We start from the raw sequence: 16,936 nt of genomic DNA on the forward strand, positions 1-16,936 counted from the left end.
GAGAGAGAGAATGCAAGAGCATGAGCAGGGGGAGGGGCAGAGGGAGAAGCAAACTCTCTCCTGAGTAGGGAGCCTGATGCAGGGCTCAATCCCAGGACCCTGGGATCATGACCTGAGCCAAAGGCAGATGCTTAACTGACTGAACCATCCAGGTGTCCCTTCACTACACTTTCAATAGCACTAAATATCATACAAATTCTTTTTCACATATGTGAAAAAGTCTTTATTATTGTGTTTATATGTATATCTTTACTACTTAAGAGGGAAAATTTTTTATTTTTTTATAGATTTATTTATTTATGATAGACAGAGAGAGAGAGAGAGAGGCAGAGACACAGGAGGAGGGAGAAGCAGGCTCCACGCTAGGAGCCCGACGCGGGACTCAATCCCAGGAATCCAGGATGCCGCCCTGGGCCAAACGCAGGCGCTAAACCACTGAGCCACCCAGGGATCCCCAATTTTTATTTTAAAAAAATTTTTTTGGGGATTCCTGGGTGGCGCAGCGGTTTGGCGCCTGCCTTTGGCTCAGGGCGCGATCCTGGAGACCCGGGATCGAATCCCACATCGGGCTCCCGGTGCATGGAGCCTGCTTCTCCCTCTGCCTATGTCTCTGCCTCTCTCTCTCTCTCTGTGACTATCATAAATAAATAAAAATTAAAAAAAAATTTTTTTTTAAGATTTTATTTATTTGAGACAGAAGGGAAGCGTTTGAGTGGGGGGGAGGGGCAGAAAGAGAAGCAGACTCCCTGCTGAGCAGGACCCTGGGATCATGACCTGAGCCAAAGATCTATGCCTATTTGAATGTGCCACCCAAGTGCCCATGAATTATTATTAGTTTTTTGAATTATTATTTTTTTAAAGATTTTGTTTATTTATTTGAGAGAGAGAGAGCATGGATGGGCAGAGATACAGAGTAGCAGAGATAAGCAGATGCCCTACTGGGCAGGGAACCTGATGTGGGGCTTGATCCTAGGACCATGGGATCATGACCTGAGCCGAAGGCACTTAACCAACTGAGCCACCCAGGCACCTAGAGAGTGAATATTTTAAGAGAAATTTATTAGTTGTCTTTTTTGAATTTTTTTAAGCCATGTCTTTGTTCATTTTTCTGTTTGGTATCTTCATGTTTGCCTATGATTTGCATAAGTTGTTCTTCTGATACAAATAATAACTTTCATCATTTGCATAAATGTTAATAACTTTTCTAAAATACTGGAAACAGTTCATGGTCACCCTGTCATTAACACCGAACTATAATAGTCCCTTTTAACTCAAGCCTTTATAACAATATTACACATTAAATTTGAACCTTAGGACTCTAATTTACAGGCTTGATTTTCCCTGGATTGTAAAATTTTATAAATGCATTGCAAGTCCTACCTTAAAGTAATCGTTCTTTTTCAGACTTTCAAGGAAGCCAGCCCAGAGGGGTGAGGTAGTCATGAAGGATTTCTTGGATTCAGAAAAATGTGGGCTACATTTGGAGCATAAGATCTCAAATCCGTGAGCCTAGATGGAATAGACAGAATTTTCATTATTAAGTTATTTTCTTTTCATTTAGCCACACTCAAGAACTGGTGACTGGATATATGGACATACGGACATCTATAACACTTTGAATTTTATGAAAAAATCAGATGACTTTCAAGTTTTTCAATTTCTATAGATTACTAAAAATTATAAAGGGAAAGCAAATAATACAAAACAAAGATTCTTGTTCTCTTTAGAGAGATTTCTTTTTTTGCTGATTATAAAACCAGAAATTTAAACTTATTTCTTACTTGCTTAAAAAAAAAGACTTGTAAAAGCTTTCTGTCTAACAGAAATGATAAATGAATTCAGCATGGTCTCAGACAAAGGAAAGGGAAGGGAGGTTCGAATCTCTTCATTTTAAGAGTCCTTTGATTAAAAAATATAATGAATGCACATGTCAAAATAAGTCAGACAGGGAGCTTTCCTGATCACTCTAGAGAAAATTATTGTTACCAATTTTTTGTATATCCTTTCAGAACTAATATATGCACATAACCAGATGTGTGTGTATCTGTATCAGTATATCCTACTCCATCACTGTGGTCATTTAGTGGCAACATACACACTGTTCCAAACCTTGCTCTTTCAGATATGATCATACAAATTTATCCATTTCACTGCAGAGGTAGACTAATTTACCTAACTATTCCCCTACTAATATGCATTTAGGTAGTTTCCAATCTTCTGCTATAATTCTATAAGTATCCTCATACATCTTTGTACACATGTAAAATATCTATGGAGGATAAATATCTAGAAGTGAAAATGCTGACCAGAAGGGTATGTGCATTCTATATATTGATGGATATTGACAAATTGTTATGAGATCAAATCAACCTATAGTCTCATCAATGATGTTTTAGTATCTCTATGTATTTTTTCACCAATCCAATATATATTATCAAACATTTTGTTATTTGCCAGATGGTAAAAAATACTATTTTGTAGCTTTAAGTTGCATTACTTTTGTTATGAGCAAGGGCCAGCATTTTTCTTATGTTTAGATTAAAAATCACTTGTGTTTCCTTTTCTGTGGATTGTCTGTTCCTGATTTCTGAACACTTGTTATTAATTAGTATTTTTTTCATATTGACTTGTAGGAACTCTATATATATATTAGAGAAATTAGCTCTTATTAATTAAATTAAAAATACAATATTTTCTTCAGGCTTACTATCTTTTGACTTACTTATGGGGTTTTTCTTTTCCACATAGAAATGCTTAATTTTTTTTTTCTTGGAGGGGGGAGGAGCAGAGGGAGAGGGTGAAGGAAAGTGAGAATCTTTTTTAAAAATTTATTTATTTTAAAGATTTTATTTATTCATTCATGAGAGACACAGAGAGAGAGAGAGGCAGAGACACAGGGAGAGGGAGAAGCAGGCTCCATGGAGGGAGCCCAGTGCAGGACTTGATCCCATGATGCCTAGATCCCAGGACTCCAGGATCAGGCCCTAGGCCAAAGGCAGGTGCTAAACCGCTGAGCCACCCAGGGATCCCCCCACCCTTTTTTTAAATTTAAATTCAATTTGCCAGCATATAGTATAACACCCAGTGCTCATCTCATCATGTTCCTTCCTTAATGCCCATCACCTAGTTACCCCATCCCCCCACCCACCTCCCCTTCTACAACTCTTACTTTGTTTCCCAGAGTTAGGAATCTTCATGGTTTATCTTCCTCTCTAATTTTTCGCTACTCAGTTTCCGCTCTTCCCTTATGTTCCCTTTCACTATTTCTTATATTCCATACATGAGTGAAACTATATGAAAATTGTCTTTCTCTGATTGATTTATTTCACTCAGCATAACACCTTCCAGTTCCATCCACGTCAATATAAATAGTAGGTATTCATTTGGAAAGAGAATCTTAAACAGGTTCCATGCCTAGCATGCAGCCAGACACAGGGTGTGATCTCAGAACCCTGAGATCATGACCTAAGCTGAAATTGAGTCAGATGCTTAACTGATTGAGCCACCCAAGTTGCCTCAGAAATGTTTAATTTTTAATAATCAAATTTATTAGCCTTTTTTTTAACAGCTTCTGGTTTCAAGTCCTGTTTAGAAAGGACTTTCCTATTCAAATTATCAAAAATTCTCCTGTGTTTTCTTTCAGATTTTATGGTTTCAATGTTCTCTTTTAAATATCTGGTCTACCTGGAATTTATTTTGGTATAGATGTGAGAGAATCAACTTTAATTTTTTAGACGGCTTCACAGTTGTTCTATTATCATTTACTGAACCCATTTTTTCTTTTTGTTTGAGATGCCACAGTTTACTATATTCTCATGTAAGTTAGGTATATTTCTAGACTTTTTATGCTATATCATTATTCCATTAAGAGCCCTTTTACCGAAAGGAAGAATATAAAATTTTATGGTACATTACCAACTTCATGCCCAATTCATGGGCTCGATATTGAGGATGAGATGGAGGAGGCATCTTGTATCCACTCCGCCGGTCTGGCACAAACCTTTGTTGTACCAACTGTGCATACAGACATTTAGTGAAAGTGACCTAGACATTGGGACACAAAATATATGAGTCCTCCTGAAAGTAAAAATTTGAGTATCATTTTACAGTTAATAATTTCATTTATGAGCTTTGTATTCATATGAAATGCAAAGAAGATCCAACCTATTCACCTGCTGACATTTTTTAGTAACAGCTTTATTGTGATATAATTCACATGCCATAAAATTGACCTCACTGTCAACTTTTTAGTTATCACTAATGGAATTCCTCTCATTAATTACATTATGTGGCAATTTGGGTAGGTAGAAGATAAAGGATATTTCTTAAGTCTCTGGAAGAAATGAAATGTTTTACTTTTTTTTTTTTTTTAAAGATCTTATTTATTTACTCATGAGAGACAGAGAGAGAGGCAGAGAGAGGCAGAGACACAGGCAGAGGGAGAAGCAGGCTCCATGCAGGGAGCCCAACATGGGACTTGATCCCGGGACTCTAGGATCACACCCTGGGTTGAAGGCAGGCGCTAAACTGCTGAGCCACCCAGGGATCCCCAAAATGTTTTACTCTTAAGAAGAAAATAAAATAGGAAAAATATGGTCAGAAAATATCTAGGAAACATTTAGATATAAAATAGGAAGTGAAGTCTCTTGAAATCTTCCTCCATGGATGGGAAAAAAGAAAAAAGAAAATAAAAGTATATTAACCTGCCCTGAGGAAACAAAATATTTCCATTTTTTTCTAGTGTACAATTACAATCATGTTCAACTCTCTTTCCAGTGACACAACCTAAGTGATCAAGAAAGCTATCTTACCGATGTCATTATTCGTGTTTCAGGCAAGAAAGTCTTGAAAACACGGCAGGCTCGCAGGTCAATGGGGTCCCGTAGGTAAAACGCCTGGACTCCCGCAGCCACCAATCGGGGGTGCTGCTTTAACAACGCTACAATGCTGGCTGGAAGGAAGCAGTGTGCACGATGAAGGGAGGCTTGAATTTTTTCTGGGTATCTGTATCAGATAAAATAATTATTTAATGATATGAATCTAGAATTCTTCTCCCATTTACTTCTCCTTATATCATCTTGGTTCATTAGAGTAAAATGTAGAATGACAAGGAAGGTGAAGATAAAGCTACCATATACACTAAAAACTGCACAAAAGAGAGGGAATGAGCAAAAGTAGGAAGAAATGGAAACTAAAGAAAAGGAATTAAAGTAGTTCAGCAGGGGCACTAGGGTGGCTCAGTCAGTTAAGTGTCTGCTTTCAGATGAGGTCATGATCCCAGGGTCCCATCCCATGATGGGCTCCCTGTCAGTAGGAGTCTGCTTCTCCCTCTGCGCCTTCTTCCCCCACAACCCTCTGGCTCATGCTCTGTCTGAAATAAACAAAATCCTTAAGGAAAAACAAAGTAGTTCAATAAAGACAAAACAAAAACTCTACTATTCTTTGGAATAAGGATAAAATCAAAGTTTTTTTTCTTCTAAAACAATGTTACAAAGTATATTGAAAAAGTTAAGAGATTTTATATTGTTAAAACTTGAATAGTGCTAAACTTTAAATAGGTACTTAAATCTAAAAGGCTGAACTAATGTTATTAGGTGAAGACTATCTCCTTTGAATAGAGCCTAAAGTGTTCCACATAGGTCAAAGAATCCCACACAGAGCCCCAGAACCACAGAGTACATTGCACTCCCTTAGGTTTTCAGTCCTGTATGTCTCAAAATTTTTATCTATGGATATAGTACATAAGTAGAGCAATGCAAAAATATTGGGAGTGGAATATTAACACCTATGAACGGGAATTAAAAGATGTATCTATTTCTTAATTTTAGAACATGTAAGTTTAATTTGTTAGTCACTTTCATGAAGGAAGAAGACAGAATGAAAATGAGCATTAAAGGTGAAAGAAATTCTACATGCAACCAAAGACTTGAGCTGCATTAAAGCAAAAGGCAAAAATAAATAAATAAAAAATAAAAAAAAGAAAATAAAGCAAAAGGCTCCTTGACTAGCAATGAAAATATTTTTCTTACCCTCTGATGCGTCTATTCACTGCAGCTCGTATAGATTCTGAAGCCAAAATTTCTTCTGGGTGTGTTGAGATTATATTCAATGCTTGTGGGACCGTTGGGGGTGTGGTGGGTAGCCAGGACATTGTGCCAGGTTTCCTTGGTGCAGGAATAAGGCACAATTCTCCACGCTGGAAAAACACCTGCAAAATGCACATTTTAATTTTCATTCTGGGCACTGACAAAATCTAGGTATGTGTGAAAAATGTTACAACATGATACTTACCCTATTAGCACTATTATCAGGATCCAACCATTTAGGGAGAAAGTCAGCAGCTTCTATTAACAAGAATTCACCGTCATTGTCTTCAATCCTAATGCAAAAGAAATTCCAATTATGCGTTCAAAAAAGCACATATATGCTACTAATCAAGATACATTTATTCTAATATTTTTTCTTTCATTTTAGTAAATATCTGAGTATATGCTATGTGTAGATTATTATAACAAAGCAAAATACTTAAGACTGAAATACTGAAATATTGAAAGAGATTCTAAAATAAAGGGAGTTGGAGAGAGATGATAAGGAGAAAAAATAAGTACATAAATAAGTAACACCAGACAAAATATGAAACTATATAATAGGGTGTCAAAGGAAGAAAAAAATCACATAGAGGGATCCCTGGGTGGCGCAGCGATTTAGCACCTGCCTTTGGCCCAGGGCACGATCCTGGAGACCCGGGATCGAATCCCACATCAGGCTCCCAGTGCATGGAGCCTGCTTCTCCCTCTGCCTATGTCTCTGCCTCTCTTTCTCTCTCTCTCTGTGTGACTATCATAAATAAATAAAAATCAAAAAAAAAAAAAATCACATAGAGCCAAGATTAGGAAAGCATTTATAGAAAAGTCACTTGGACCTTGAGAGATAATTTTGTTTTGCCTCATTTGTATCACTTTTTTTAAAATTAAAAAAATGTTTAAAGATTTTTTTTAAGATTTATTTATTTGAGAGAGATGGAAAGAGAGAGAGCACATGAGCAGGGGGAGGGGCAGAGAGATCATGACGAGCTGAAATCAAGAGCTGGATGCTTAACCAATTGAGTGACCCAGGCACCCCTAAATTTAAATTTTTGAATAGGTAAGTTAGTCACATTGCCAAACTTTTAAAAAATACATAAAGTTACACACTGAAAAAGTTTCCTTCCTCCTTTTGTCCCTATATGCCCTATTCCTATCCTCAAACCATTGTTATTTCTTGCTTATCCTTCTAGAGGTTGCTTATGCATAATCTAGCAAATAGGAACATAAATTCTTATTTTCTTCTCTTGTCACACAAAAGGTAGCGTATTTTATATACTGTTCTAGATCTTTTCAATTTTAATGGTAGAGACATAAGGAGAAAAAGAGAGATGTTCTTAGAAGAGGGATTAGCATAAGCATAATCATGGAGATAGCTATTTGAGGTGGATATTTGGAGAATGACAATTAGTAAAGACTAAGACTAGAACAGAACAGTTACGGGGTGCCTGGGCTGAGCACTGACTCTTGGTTTTGGCTCAGGTCATGATCTGAGGGTCGGGAGATTGAGCCCTGCGTCAGACTCCAGGCTCAGCATGGAGTCTACTTGAGATTCTCAATATCTCTCCCTCTGCCCCTCCTGCTTGTGTGCTCTCTCTCTCTCTCTCTCTCTCCCTTTCAAATAAATAAATCTTTTTTAAAAAGGCAGTTATATCATTTTCTGAAGAGCTTTAAATGTTAACAGAGTCATTGAGAATGAGCTTAGTTTTATATAGAAAAGGAATGAAAGATTTCAAGGCAGTGTATAAAAGGGTTAGAGCACTATCTTAGGAAGATTAATCTGGCAAAGATAGAAGTTCTTTCTTTTTCTCATTAAAAAAAGAAACTGACAAGACAGTAGATGCCTATTATTTAAAAAGCTTTAGAGGCCTGGTTTGTAGGTATAGGTCATGATTATATAAAGATCAGAATCCATACACATAAGGCATTGCCCTCGCCCTATTATCCTTGTAAAGAAAGGAATGACTATCTTTGCGTTTGTTCACTTAAAATTCTATCATTAAGAAATTATTGCTAATTATTTTGAGATGTGGTAATAGTAGTGTTTAAAACAAGAGTTATCTTTTATATTTACATCTTAAAGTGTTTAAAGATCAAATGGCATACTATTGGTGATTTGCTTTAAAATAATCTTGCTATGTAATGGAGTAGGGGAAAGGTATAGATAAAGTAGGAATGTTCATGAGTTGATAATTGTTGAAGCTAGGTGATGAGTACATGTGGGTTCATTCTTTCTATTTTCATGTTTGAAATTTTGATATAAGTTTTCAAAGTTGTTTTTCTTTTTTGTTCTGCTGGGAAAGAGGTTGGGGGTACAGATCAGAATTTGGAGGCTGACAGAAAAACTAGGATAACGTGGCAAATGGGTGAACTGCCCTCTGCTGACACAAGTTGGTAATTACAGAGAACTATCAGTTCCCATTTTGAATAGATTTAGAACGCAGTGTTACCTACTTTGCTTTTAATATAACTGTTCTGATTTTTCTTTAAAATTCTCCATATGTGATTTCTCAAAAAAAAATATATATACAGCTAAGGTATAATAGAGGAAGATAGAGTAATCTGTCAAATGTATACATGTACCTGCAAATGGAATTTTTTTCTAAGATTTTTTTTTTTAAGATTCTTATTTATTTATTCATGAGAGAGACACAGAGAGAGAGAGAGGCAGAGACATAGGCAGAGACAGAAGCAGGCTCCATGCAGGGAGCCCGATGTGGGATTTGATCCCAGGACTCCAGGATCATGCCCTGGGCCAAAGGCAGGGGCTTACCCACTGAGCCACCCAGATGTCCCCTAAGATTTTTTTAAACACCCTTTGGTATTGTTTGGATTTTATTTACTATCTGTATCTGATCTTCCATAATGAGTATTAAAAAGAAAACTAAAATAGGCAGCTTTTGTTTAAAAATTGAGGATATTAAACTCGCCAATGTACTTATATTTTTCCTCAAGAAAAGGAAGTGACAAGAGAAAAGAAAACATAAAGTCACTTTCAAAATCTAAGTCTCAAATTTGTACAGTCTCTACCAGACTATTGAAAAAAAATTTGCTAAATGGATAAAAATGTAGTCAGTCTCAAAAGAGAATTCCTTAGATAATTAAAATAACTAATACCTTGCTACTAACTCTGGAAATTCCTTTGTAATTTGCTTTACTATATAAACAATAAACCATTCATCCTCAATGTTATCCCCAAACTTTGTCACGCCAAACATATGAGCAGGAACATTTCCTAAAAAGAGAAAAGCAATCATATAATCAAATCAATTTGTTAGTGCACATAAAAATACACGTAATCATTCAAATAAACATTCATTGACTGACCATGCTGTAGGTACTATATGGGGAGTTGGGGTTACAAAGCTGAACAGGACATAAGAAGCCTACTTATGAGGACCCAAGGATCTAGACAATAGGAGACGGACCACCACAGCATCTCAAAACAAGACAACAAACAGATGTATGCAATGAGGGGATTGTGAGCATAAAGAATGTGATATCTGAGCTATGTTCCTTTGGACGAATGACTAGAAGTAGGCTTTCCAGAAAGAGAGAATAGTACGTGCAAAGGCATATAAGCATGATAGACAATACAGTGTTCTGGGAATATCAGGAAGCTAGAGTTAGATGGAGCAGAAATCTTTTAAAGAAGTGCATTATTCAAAATCTGTAGAACTTAATACACTCTTAAACAACCCTATGGGTCAATGAAGAAATCAGAAGGGAAATTAGAAAATACCTTGAGAAAATGAAAACAAACATGAGACATACTAAAAGCAGTGCTAAGAGGAAGTTTATAGTTATAAAGATCTCAGATAAACAACCTAACTTTACACCATAAGGAACTAGAACAAGAAAAAGCTAACCCAAAGCTAGCAGAAGGAAGGAAATAATGAAGATTAGAACAGAAATTAATGAAACAGGGAATAGAAAAACAATAGAAAAAAATAAAGTGATTTGGTTTGTTGAAAGATCACAAAATTGACAAAATCTCCTTTAGTAAGAAAATAAAAAGGAGATGGAAGTAACTAAAATCAGAAATGAAAATCAGATATTGCAATCTATACTAGAGAAATAAAAAGGACTATAAGAGAACACTATCAACAATTGTGTACCAATCAACTGGATAACTTAGAAGAAATAAGTACATTCTTAGAAACACTAAACCTATTAAGACTGGAACATGAAGAAATAGAGAATCTGAACAGACTGGTTACTAGTAAGGACATTGAATCAGTAACCAAAAACTTCCCAACAAAGAAAAAGTCACTAGAAAATTTTGCCAACGTTTAAGGAAGAATCAATGCTCCTAAAACTTTTATAAACAACTGAAGAGGAGGGAATAGTCCCAAATCCATTTTGTGAGGCCAGTATTATCCTCATCCTAAGGCCAGACAAAGACAATACATGAACACTATGACCAATATCCCTGGAATACCGATGCAGAAATCCTCAACAAAATACTAGCAAACTGAATTCAACACATTAAAAGATTGTACAACACGACTAAGTTGAGTTTATTCCTGGAATGCAATGTGATGTATATGAAAATCAATCAATATAACCTACCACATTAACAGACTAAAGATCAAACAAGCACACTGGGGAGTGTCTCAAGAGCTGCTATAGAAAAAAAAAAAGTAGGAAGAATAGCCTAGCTAACTCTTCTCCCCAACTCAGATCTCTCAAATTTCTTTACTTAGAGAAGCTCCAATTAGAGTGTCTATTTTCATCTACTTTATATATTAAACTTCAATTTATCCAGAAGCAATGGGTATCTGGTGAAGGATGTTAGGCAGAAGAGTGACATGATCAAATTTGTGTTTTTACAAAGGTAAGTGGCAACAGTGTGAAGAATTGGAGACACTGGAACCAGAGAGGTTAGTTGGGTTACTGTAGTCTTCCAGATGAAGAGATAAAGAGGGTCTAGATTGTAGCTAAACAAATGTAAAGAAGCGGTCACATTTAAGGAGTAACCACACTAGGATTCAGCGCCTGACTGAACATGGTCAAGTGAGGAGCTGAGTATAATTCTGAATTATTAACAAGCTTGAATAACTAGGTGGATAGCAGTGCCATTAAGCAAGACAAGAAAACATTGGGTAAAAAAGATTTTCTAGGAAAAAGATAAGGAGTTGGTTTTGGATGTGCTGTGCTAATGTGTCAGTGTTCTTGCCAATAAATATCACATGTGTTTCAGTGAACAGGAGTTCAATAAAATTAACACCAGGGAACACACCTGGCAACTGCTAGCCAAAGGAGAACAGATAAACACTAAATCTAAACCTAAACTGACAGTATCAAAAGATGCCAAACTCCTGATCTGAAATAAGACCCTGCATAAAATAAGAGCCATGGTCACCTCTTCATACCTCATTTTACTAAAGCTATATGAAATGATAAGAAAAAGTGCCATATTTGGCCAGAGGTCAGATGTCAAGCACCAACAATACAGGGAAGCAGTGAAGCAATCTCAAAATGCTTCTGAGTAGCAAATAATGGCCCTAAGCCCAATTATTTCTCTTTATAAGCCAGGTAGAGCCACATAGTTTCACAACTATGTGAAATAAGGCAGCCTACTAAACACATGATCAAAACTGAGGAATACAGAGTAACCACTAAAGCAAATTACGGTTAAGGAAGCCAGATGCCTGAACCTGTTGAGTATAGGTTCCTAGATACATTACAGCACAGAAGAGTAAAGTTGCAAAGAATAGCCATGGTTTAATAATGTTGAGTATATATTAGTTCCTAAGGTAATTACTATTAGAAAGCTTTCATCAGGATAATTTTTTAAAATTTTTTGGTTAAGTTTAAGGATTTAACCAAACGTAGGCAAGCATCACTAATCAAAAAAGTTCAGGTTATAAATCTCCTGACAAGACTGAATGAACTATGGACTATTATACATCATCGTCAGAATTAGATGTCACACACATCACATCAAAATAAGGAAAAGAGTCTTACCTTTCCCTGGTTTATATCTGAGATTGAAAGGCTGATTTTGCCAGATGTAGGGGGCCAGCATAGGTGCAAACTGAGTCATTATCCTCTCAATATACTTTTGAAGAATCTCTTTGTGCTTTTCTGGGTCCCTTAGTTCATCTGGTATCAGGAACAGGTGATACTCCACAGTGTCTTCCATTGTGGCCAGCTTCGTATTGTCCTCCATTCTTCTTTGAAAACTACATTTAAAGTTTCAACAATGTAAAACCACACAGAATAATGGAGAAGTAAAATCCAATTCTCTGAACTATCCTACATGATTCCATTGTCTTCCAAAATTCAGTTACCCACATACTCTCATTTTAATTTTTTGCCTTGATCAAGTATGAGTGGTAACACCCATTTAATATTCTTATAATGATTTTTATACTTAAAATTATGTTCTTCAACCTTAAAACTATATTAGAACTTTTCATACAGTACAGTAAATAGATGTTGAGTATCACATTCCAAATTAACTAATAGGTATGCAAGAATAAAACAAAAGGTTTGCCCCTGTACTAGCGCTAGTGTGCATGCATAACACACTTTGAGAAGCACTGCAATAACAGCTTATGTGAAATACTATCAGAAGCCCCAGCTCTGCCACGAAATTAGTTGTGTCACTTTAAGCACCTCAATTTCTCTTTCTGGGGCTTTTTCCTTAACTGTAGAATGAGAATGTTACTCTTTTACTTCCAAATTCCTCTCCTAGTTTATTATTTTTTTAATTTTTTAAATTTATTTATGATAGTCACAGAGAGAGAAAAAGAGAGAGAGAGGCAGAGACATAGGCAGAGGGAGAAGCAGGCTCCATGCACCGGGAGCCCGACGTGGGATTCGATCCCGGGTCTCCAGGATCGCGCCCTGGGCCAAAGGCAGGCGCCAAACCGCTGCGCCACCCAGGGATCCCTAGATGGATGAATTTTATATGGTGTCTGCCGTCAAGGAACAGGCCATCTAAATAGGGCAGAAGCAACGGCATTGCTTGGTTGTAACTGGGACAGTAATAAACCACCCACTACAGTTGGCCTGAGGGGAAACCAGGTATGGGCCTGCGTTAGGGAAGATGATACCCAAGCCAGGTTTTGAAAATGAGTAGAAGTCCTGGATGCAGGACTTGAATAGAAGCTGGATGCAGGCACACTGCAGGCATCCCACTGAGGAAGGAGGCCGTGCCAAGGTCTGAGCATGCTGAAGCCTCTGCTGGCAGGGGCTGGCATGACCAGGAACAGATCGGGAAAAGATAGACTTTCTTCTGGAGGTAACAGGGAACCAGTTAGGGTTGTTGTTGTTTAAGATTTTATTTATTTATTCATGAGAGATACAGAAAGAGAGAGGCAGAGGGAGAAGCAGGCTCCATGCAGGGAGCCCGATGTGGGACTCGATCCCGGGACCCCAGGATCGCGCCCTGGGTCAAAGGCAGGCGCCAAACCGCTGCGCCACCCAGGCATCCCCCTCTCCTAGTTTAAATTGTTATTTTTTAAAAGCTCTGGGGCAGCCCGGGTGGCTCAGCGGTTTAGCGCCTGCCTTCAGCCCAGGACCTGATCCTGGAGACTCGGGATCGAGTCTCATGTAGGGCTCCCTGCGTGGGGCCTGCTTCTCCCTCTGCCTCTCTCTGTGTCTCTCATGAATAAATAAATAAAATCTTAAAAAAAAAGAAATAAAAATTTATAAACAGAGAAAGGAATATAAAATTTATCCAAAGTAAGAAAAGAGGGCAGCCCCAAAGAGGGCAGCCCCGGTGGCCCAGCGGTTTAGTGCCACCTTCTGCCCAGGGAGTGATCCTGGTGACCCGGGACCAAGTCCCACATTGGGCTCCCTGCATGGAGCCTGCTTCTCCCTCTGCCTGTGTCTCTGCTCTCTCTCTCTCTGTGTGTGTGTGTGTCTCATGAATAAACAAATAAAATCTTTAAAAAAAAACAACATGTACACTGTTAAAAAAAAAAATCAGCTCTGAACCTTCACTCCGCAGAATTTAAATTTCGTTTTATGAATATTGTCCAGCTAACCCCGGTTTCAAGTCTCAAGAGGAGGGAGATAGCTCTATTTTCTAAGGGTCTCCCTTACAAACACAAGTACCAGCTAACTGCTGCTGCCAGATGAGCCTTGCTAGAGGACGCACAGCGCTGGATGGGCCCACTGCAAGGCACAATTCGATTTTTATTCTTATTCGGTTTCCTAACGGGCTGATAAGACGAGGTCGAGGGGAACCTGCATCTTCTATCCAGTCTGTCTAAATCATCATCTGGCTTCCCAACCCCGAGGGGCGGATACTCCCATCCACCCAACCCCATAATGTAAGGCACACATTTTTATAAAGAACTTAGTGTCCGAACAAGAAGGGATTTTGAGATCACTCGGGCTAACTCCTTGCTGTACAAGTGAGAAAACCGACACGCAGAGAGAGGAGCGACGGCGCAGCAGAGGACTGAGCCGGAGTCTAGTGCTCCTCGCTAGACGGAAGGAAGCCAATTCTGCTTACGATTCCCGGGCCTCCCCCACGCGTCTCCGCCGCGGCACCTCTCCTCGGCCGCCCCTCCCACCGCGGGAGCGGGTCGGGAGCGGCCAGTGGCAGCCAAAGCCCGGCCCAAGGTCAGTCCCGACGTCTCCCAGGCACCTGAGGCCAGCGGAAGCTCGCAAAGACCCGCCCGACCCCGGAACCCCCGGTGGCGTCACTGCTGCGCGTCCGCCGGAGCATTAGGCGGGTGCCCCGGTGCTTTCGTCACTTCCGCCCCCGCGGGGAAGCAGGGAGGGCGGAGGGCCGGAGGGGTGGGGACTCTAGGAGTGGCGGCGGTCCGGAGTCTAGGCGACGGGGCGTGACGGGGCCGGGAGGTGGCGGGAGGGGGCCGGGCCGCAGCCGGCGGGAGGGCCAGGCCCGGAGGCCCCCACCCTGGCGTGCCCGCCCCCTTCGCGGCAGAGGAGGAAGAGGAGGATGATCTCCAGATACACTCGGAAGGCGGTGCCACAGAGCTTGGAGCTGTGAGTGGACTGCTCAGCCCTCCCAGCGCGGGCCGGGGGAGGCTGAGGCAGGGCCCCGGGCGCTCCGGTCGGGATCCTTCCCAACCGGTGCTTCTCACCTTCCCGTTCCCAGGGTGGGGGAAGGAACGTTTTCTTTGGAGTTCTCTCCTCCCAGAGTTGTCAGACGCTGCCCGGTCTGTCTCCCTGTCCAGCTAAGGGCGTGTCACTTGTGCTGTCCTAGGACTTGGCCCTCCCGGGCTGCACTTCCTGAATTCAGGGACTGGGTCTCCTGTGGCATTTGTAGTTTTCTCAGTGCTTCATGCCTCACTGTCAAAGGCCATTGACGACTGGAGAAGGTACTAATAGGTGACTGAGTGCTACAACAAAGTTAAGTATATCTAGTGCCACTTGGCGGGATGAGCACTGGGTGTTATGCTATATGTTGGCAAATTAAAATCCAATAAAAAAAATCCATATGTCTATCTATCTAGTGCCAGGCACCATGCAAAGCTGATTACCTGCATTGACTCACTTAATCCTATCAGCAGGGATACAGAATAGGGAATATTATTTTTTACATTCTGCAAATGTCCCAGATTTAAGATGGAAGCAGGTCAAAGATTACACAGGCAGAAGGCAGTGGAGCACACAAACCGGGTGTCAGTCTGACCCTGAAGCGTTGGCCATAATCGTGACACATACTACTTCCTCATCTCTGCAATTAAACATCGGAATCCTTAAGGATAAGTTTTGATCTAGAGAGCAAACATTTAAGCTTAAAGACCCACCTCCCGTCCCTTACAACGGTGAGGCATTGTAATTTAGCCAATAATGATAATGTTGTACATTTGTTAATGCTTTCACTTTCAAAACGACTTTCACCTCTTGATCCTTGCAACAACCCTGTAAGATGGGCATGATTGTCTTTCAGTGTTTCAGAGCATGAAATATCAGAAAGGTTACACATCCTAAGATTATATAACCAATAGGTTTTGAGCTTAGGCTTTTTATACTCAACTCCCAACTTTTTTTCTCTCCATAGAGCCATGTAATTTTAGCAACTATACATTTATTAATTAAATACTAACTACATATGGTAATAACAAGCATGGAATCTTCAGTCAATCTGGGTTTCTGGCTAGGCTCTTTTCTCGTCATGTGACTTTTAAGCAGATTACTAAATATTTGAGCATTCGTTTCTGTAATATAGGACTAAGACTTTATCTAAAAGCATATCTGGGGGATCCCTGGGTGGCTTAGAGGTTTAGCATCTGCCTTCAGCCCCGGGCGTGATCCTGGAGTCCTAGGATGGAGTCCCACGTCAGGCTCCCTGCATGGAGCCTGCTTTCCCTCTGCCTCTCTGTGTCTCTCATGAATAAATAAAATCTTTAAAAAATAAAATAAATAAATAAAAGCATATCTAAGGGGAGCCTGGGTGGCTCACTTGGTCAAGTGTCTCCCTTTGGCTCTGGTAGTGGTCCCAGGGTCCTGGGATTGAGCTCCACCTTGAGCTCCCTGCTCAGTGGGGAGTCTACTTTTCCCTCTGCTCCTCACCCCCCCCCCCCGCTTGTGCTCTTTCTCAAATAAATAAAATCTTTTTTAAAAAATAAAGCATATCCAAAGTGATGGCACAGGGCTTGACCCATAGTAGATTCTCAGTAGTTGGTTATTTCCTGTCCTTTCCCACCTTTACTTGGTACAACAGACATACAAAGAAAATCTGTGATCTCTTCTTGCCTTAATTTAAGAAGCTTATTACCCACTAAGTAATAGGATATTTATACAGTAGCAATTCAGACAATAAGCTTTTTAGAAAGTATGAAGAAGAAAGTAATTTTCTAATAAAGGGAACAGGGCTCAGCTAAACATCTGCTTTTAATTAATTCTGACCATTCTGAGAGTAA

General features: G+C 39.6%; 2 protein-coding genes across 12 annotated transcripts in view; one reads left to right on the forward strand and one right to left on the reverse strand.

Annotated features, from left to right (window-relative positions):
- ECD (ecdysoneless cell cycle regulator) overlaps positions 1 to 14,742 on the reverse strand; it is a 33,969-nt gene extending 19,227 nt beyond the window's left edge. The window contains exons 1-8 of one of the 3 annotated variants that reach the window (XM_072823564.1): positions 14,557 to 14,742; positions 12,054 to 12,271; positions 9,201 to 9,318; positions 6,292 to 6,379; positions 6,030 to 6,208; positions 4,812 to 5,004; positions 3,916 to 4,044; positions 1,381 to 1,509 (exon numbers count right to left, since the gene is read on the reverse strand). In XM_072823564.1, the coding sequence (XP_072679665.1) occupies positions 1,381 to 1,509; positions 3,916 to 4,044; positions 4,812 to 5,004; positions 6,030 to 6,208; positions 6,292 to 6,379; positions 9,201 to 9,318; positions 12,054 to 12,258 (1,041 nt within the window). In that variant the 5' untranslated portion in view covers positions 12,259 to 12,271; positions 14,557 to 14,742. The remainder of the gene's footprint in view (positions 1 to 1,380; positions 1,510 to 3,915; positions 4,045 to 4,811; positions 5,005 to 6,029; positions 6,209 to 6,291; positions 6,380 to 9,200; positions 9,319 to 12,053; positions 12,272 to 14,556) is intronic. The other 2 variants (XM_072823566.1, XM_072823565.1) reach the window with 2 other exon arrangements.
- Positions 14,743 to 14,842: 100 nt separating this feature from the next.
- The window catches only part of FAM149B1 (family with sequence similarity 149 member B1), a 77,729-nt gene continuing 75,635 nt past the window's right edge, over positions 14,843 to 16,936 (forward strand). For 3 of the 9 annotated variants that reach the window (XM_072823567.1, XM_072823568.1, XM_072823575.1), the window contains exon 1: positions 14,846 to 15,053. In XM_072823567.1, the coding sequence (XP_072679668.1) occupies positions 15,007 to 15,053 (47 nt within the window). In that variant the 5' untranslated portion in view covers positions 14,846 to 15,006. Of the gene's footprint in view, positions 15,054 to 16,936 lie in introns of all 9 variants that reach the window. The other 6 variants (XM_072823570.1, XM_072823571.1, XM_072823577.1 and 3 more) reach the window with 3 other exon arrangements.

This window comes from Canis lupus, chromosome 4, assembly GCF_048164855.1.
Source record: "Canis lupus baileyi chromosome 4, mCanLup2.hap1, whole genome shotgun sequence".
In the NCBI taxonomy this organism is placed as follows: domain Eukaryota; kingdom Metazoa; phylum Chordata; class Mammalia; order Carnivora; family Canidae; genus Canis; species Canis lupus.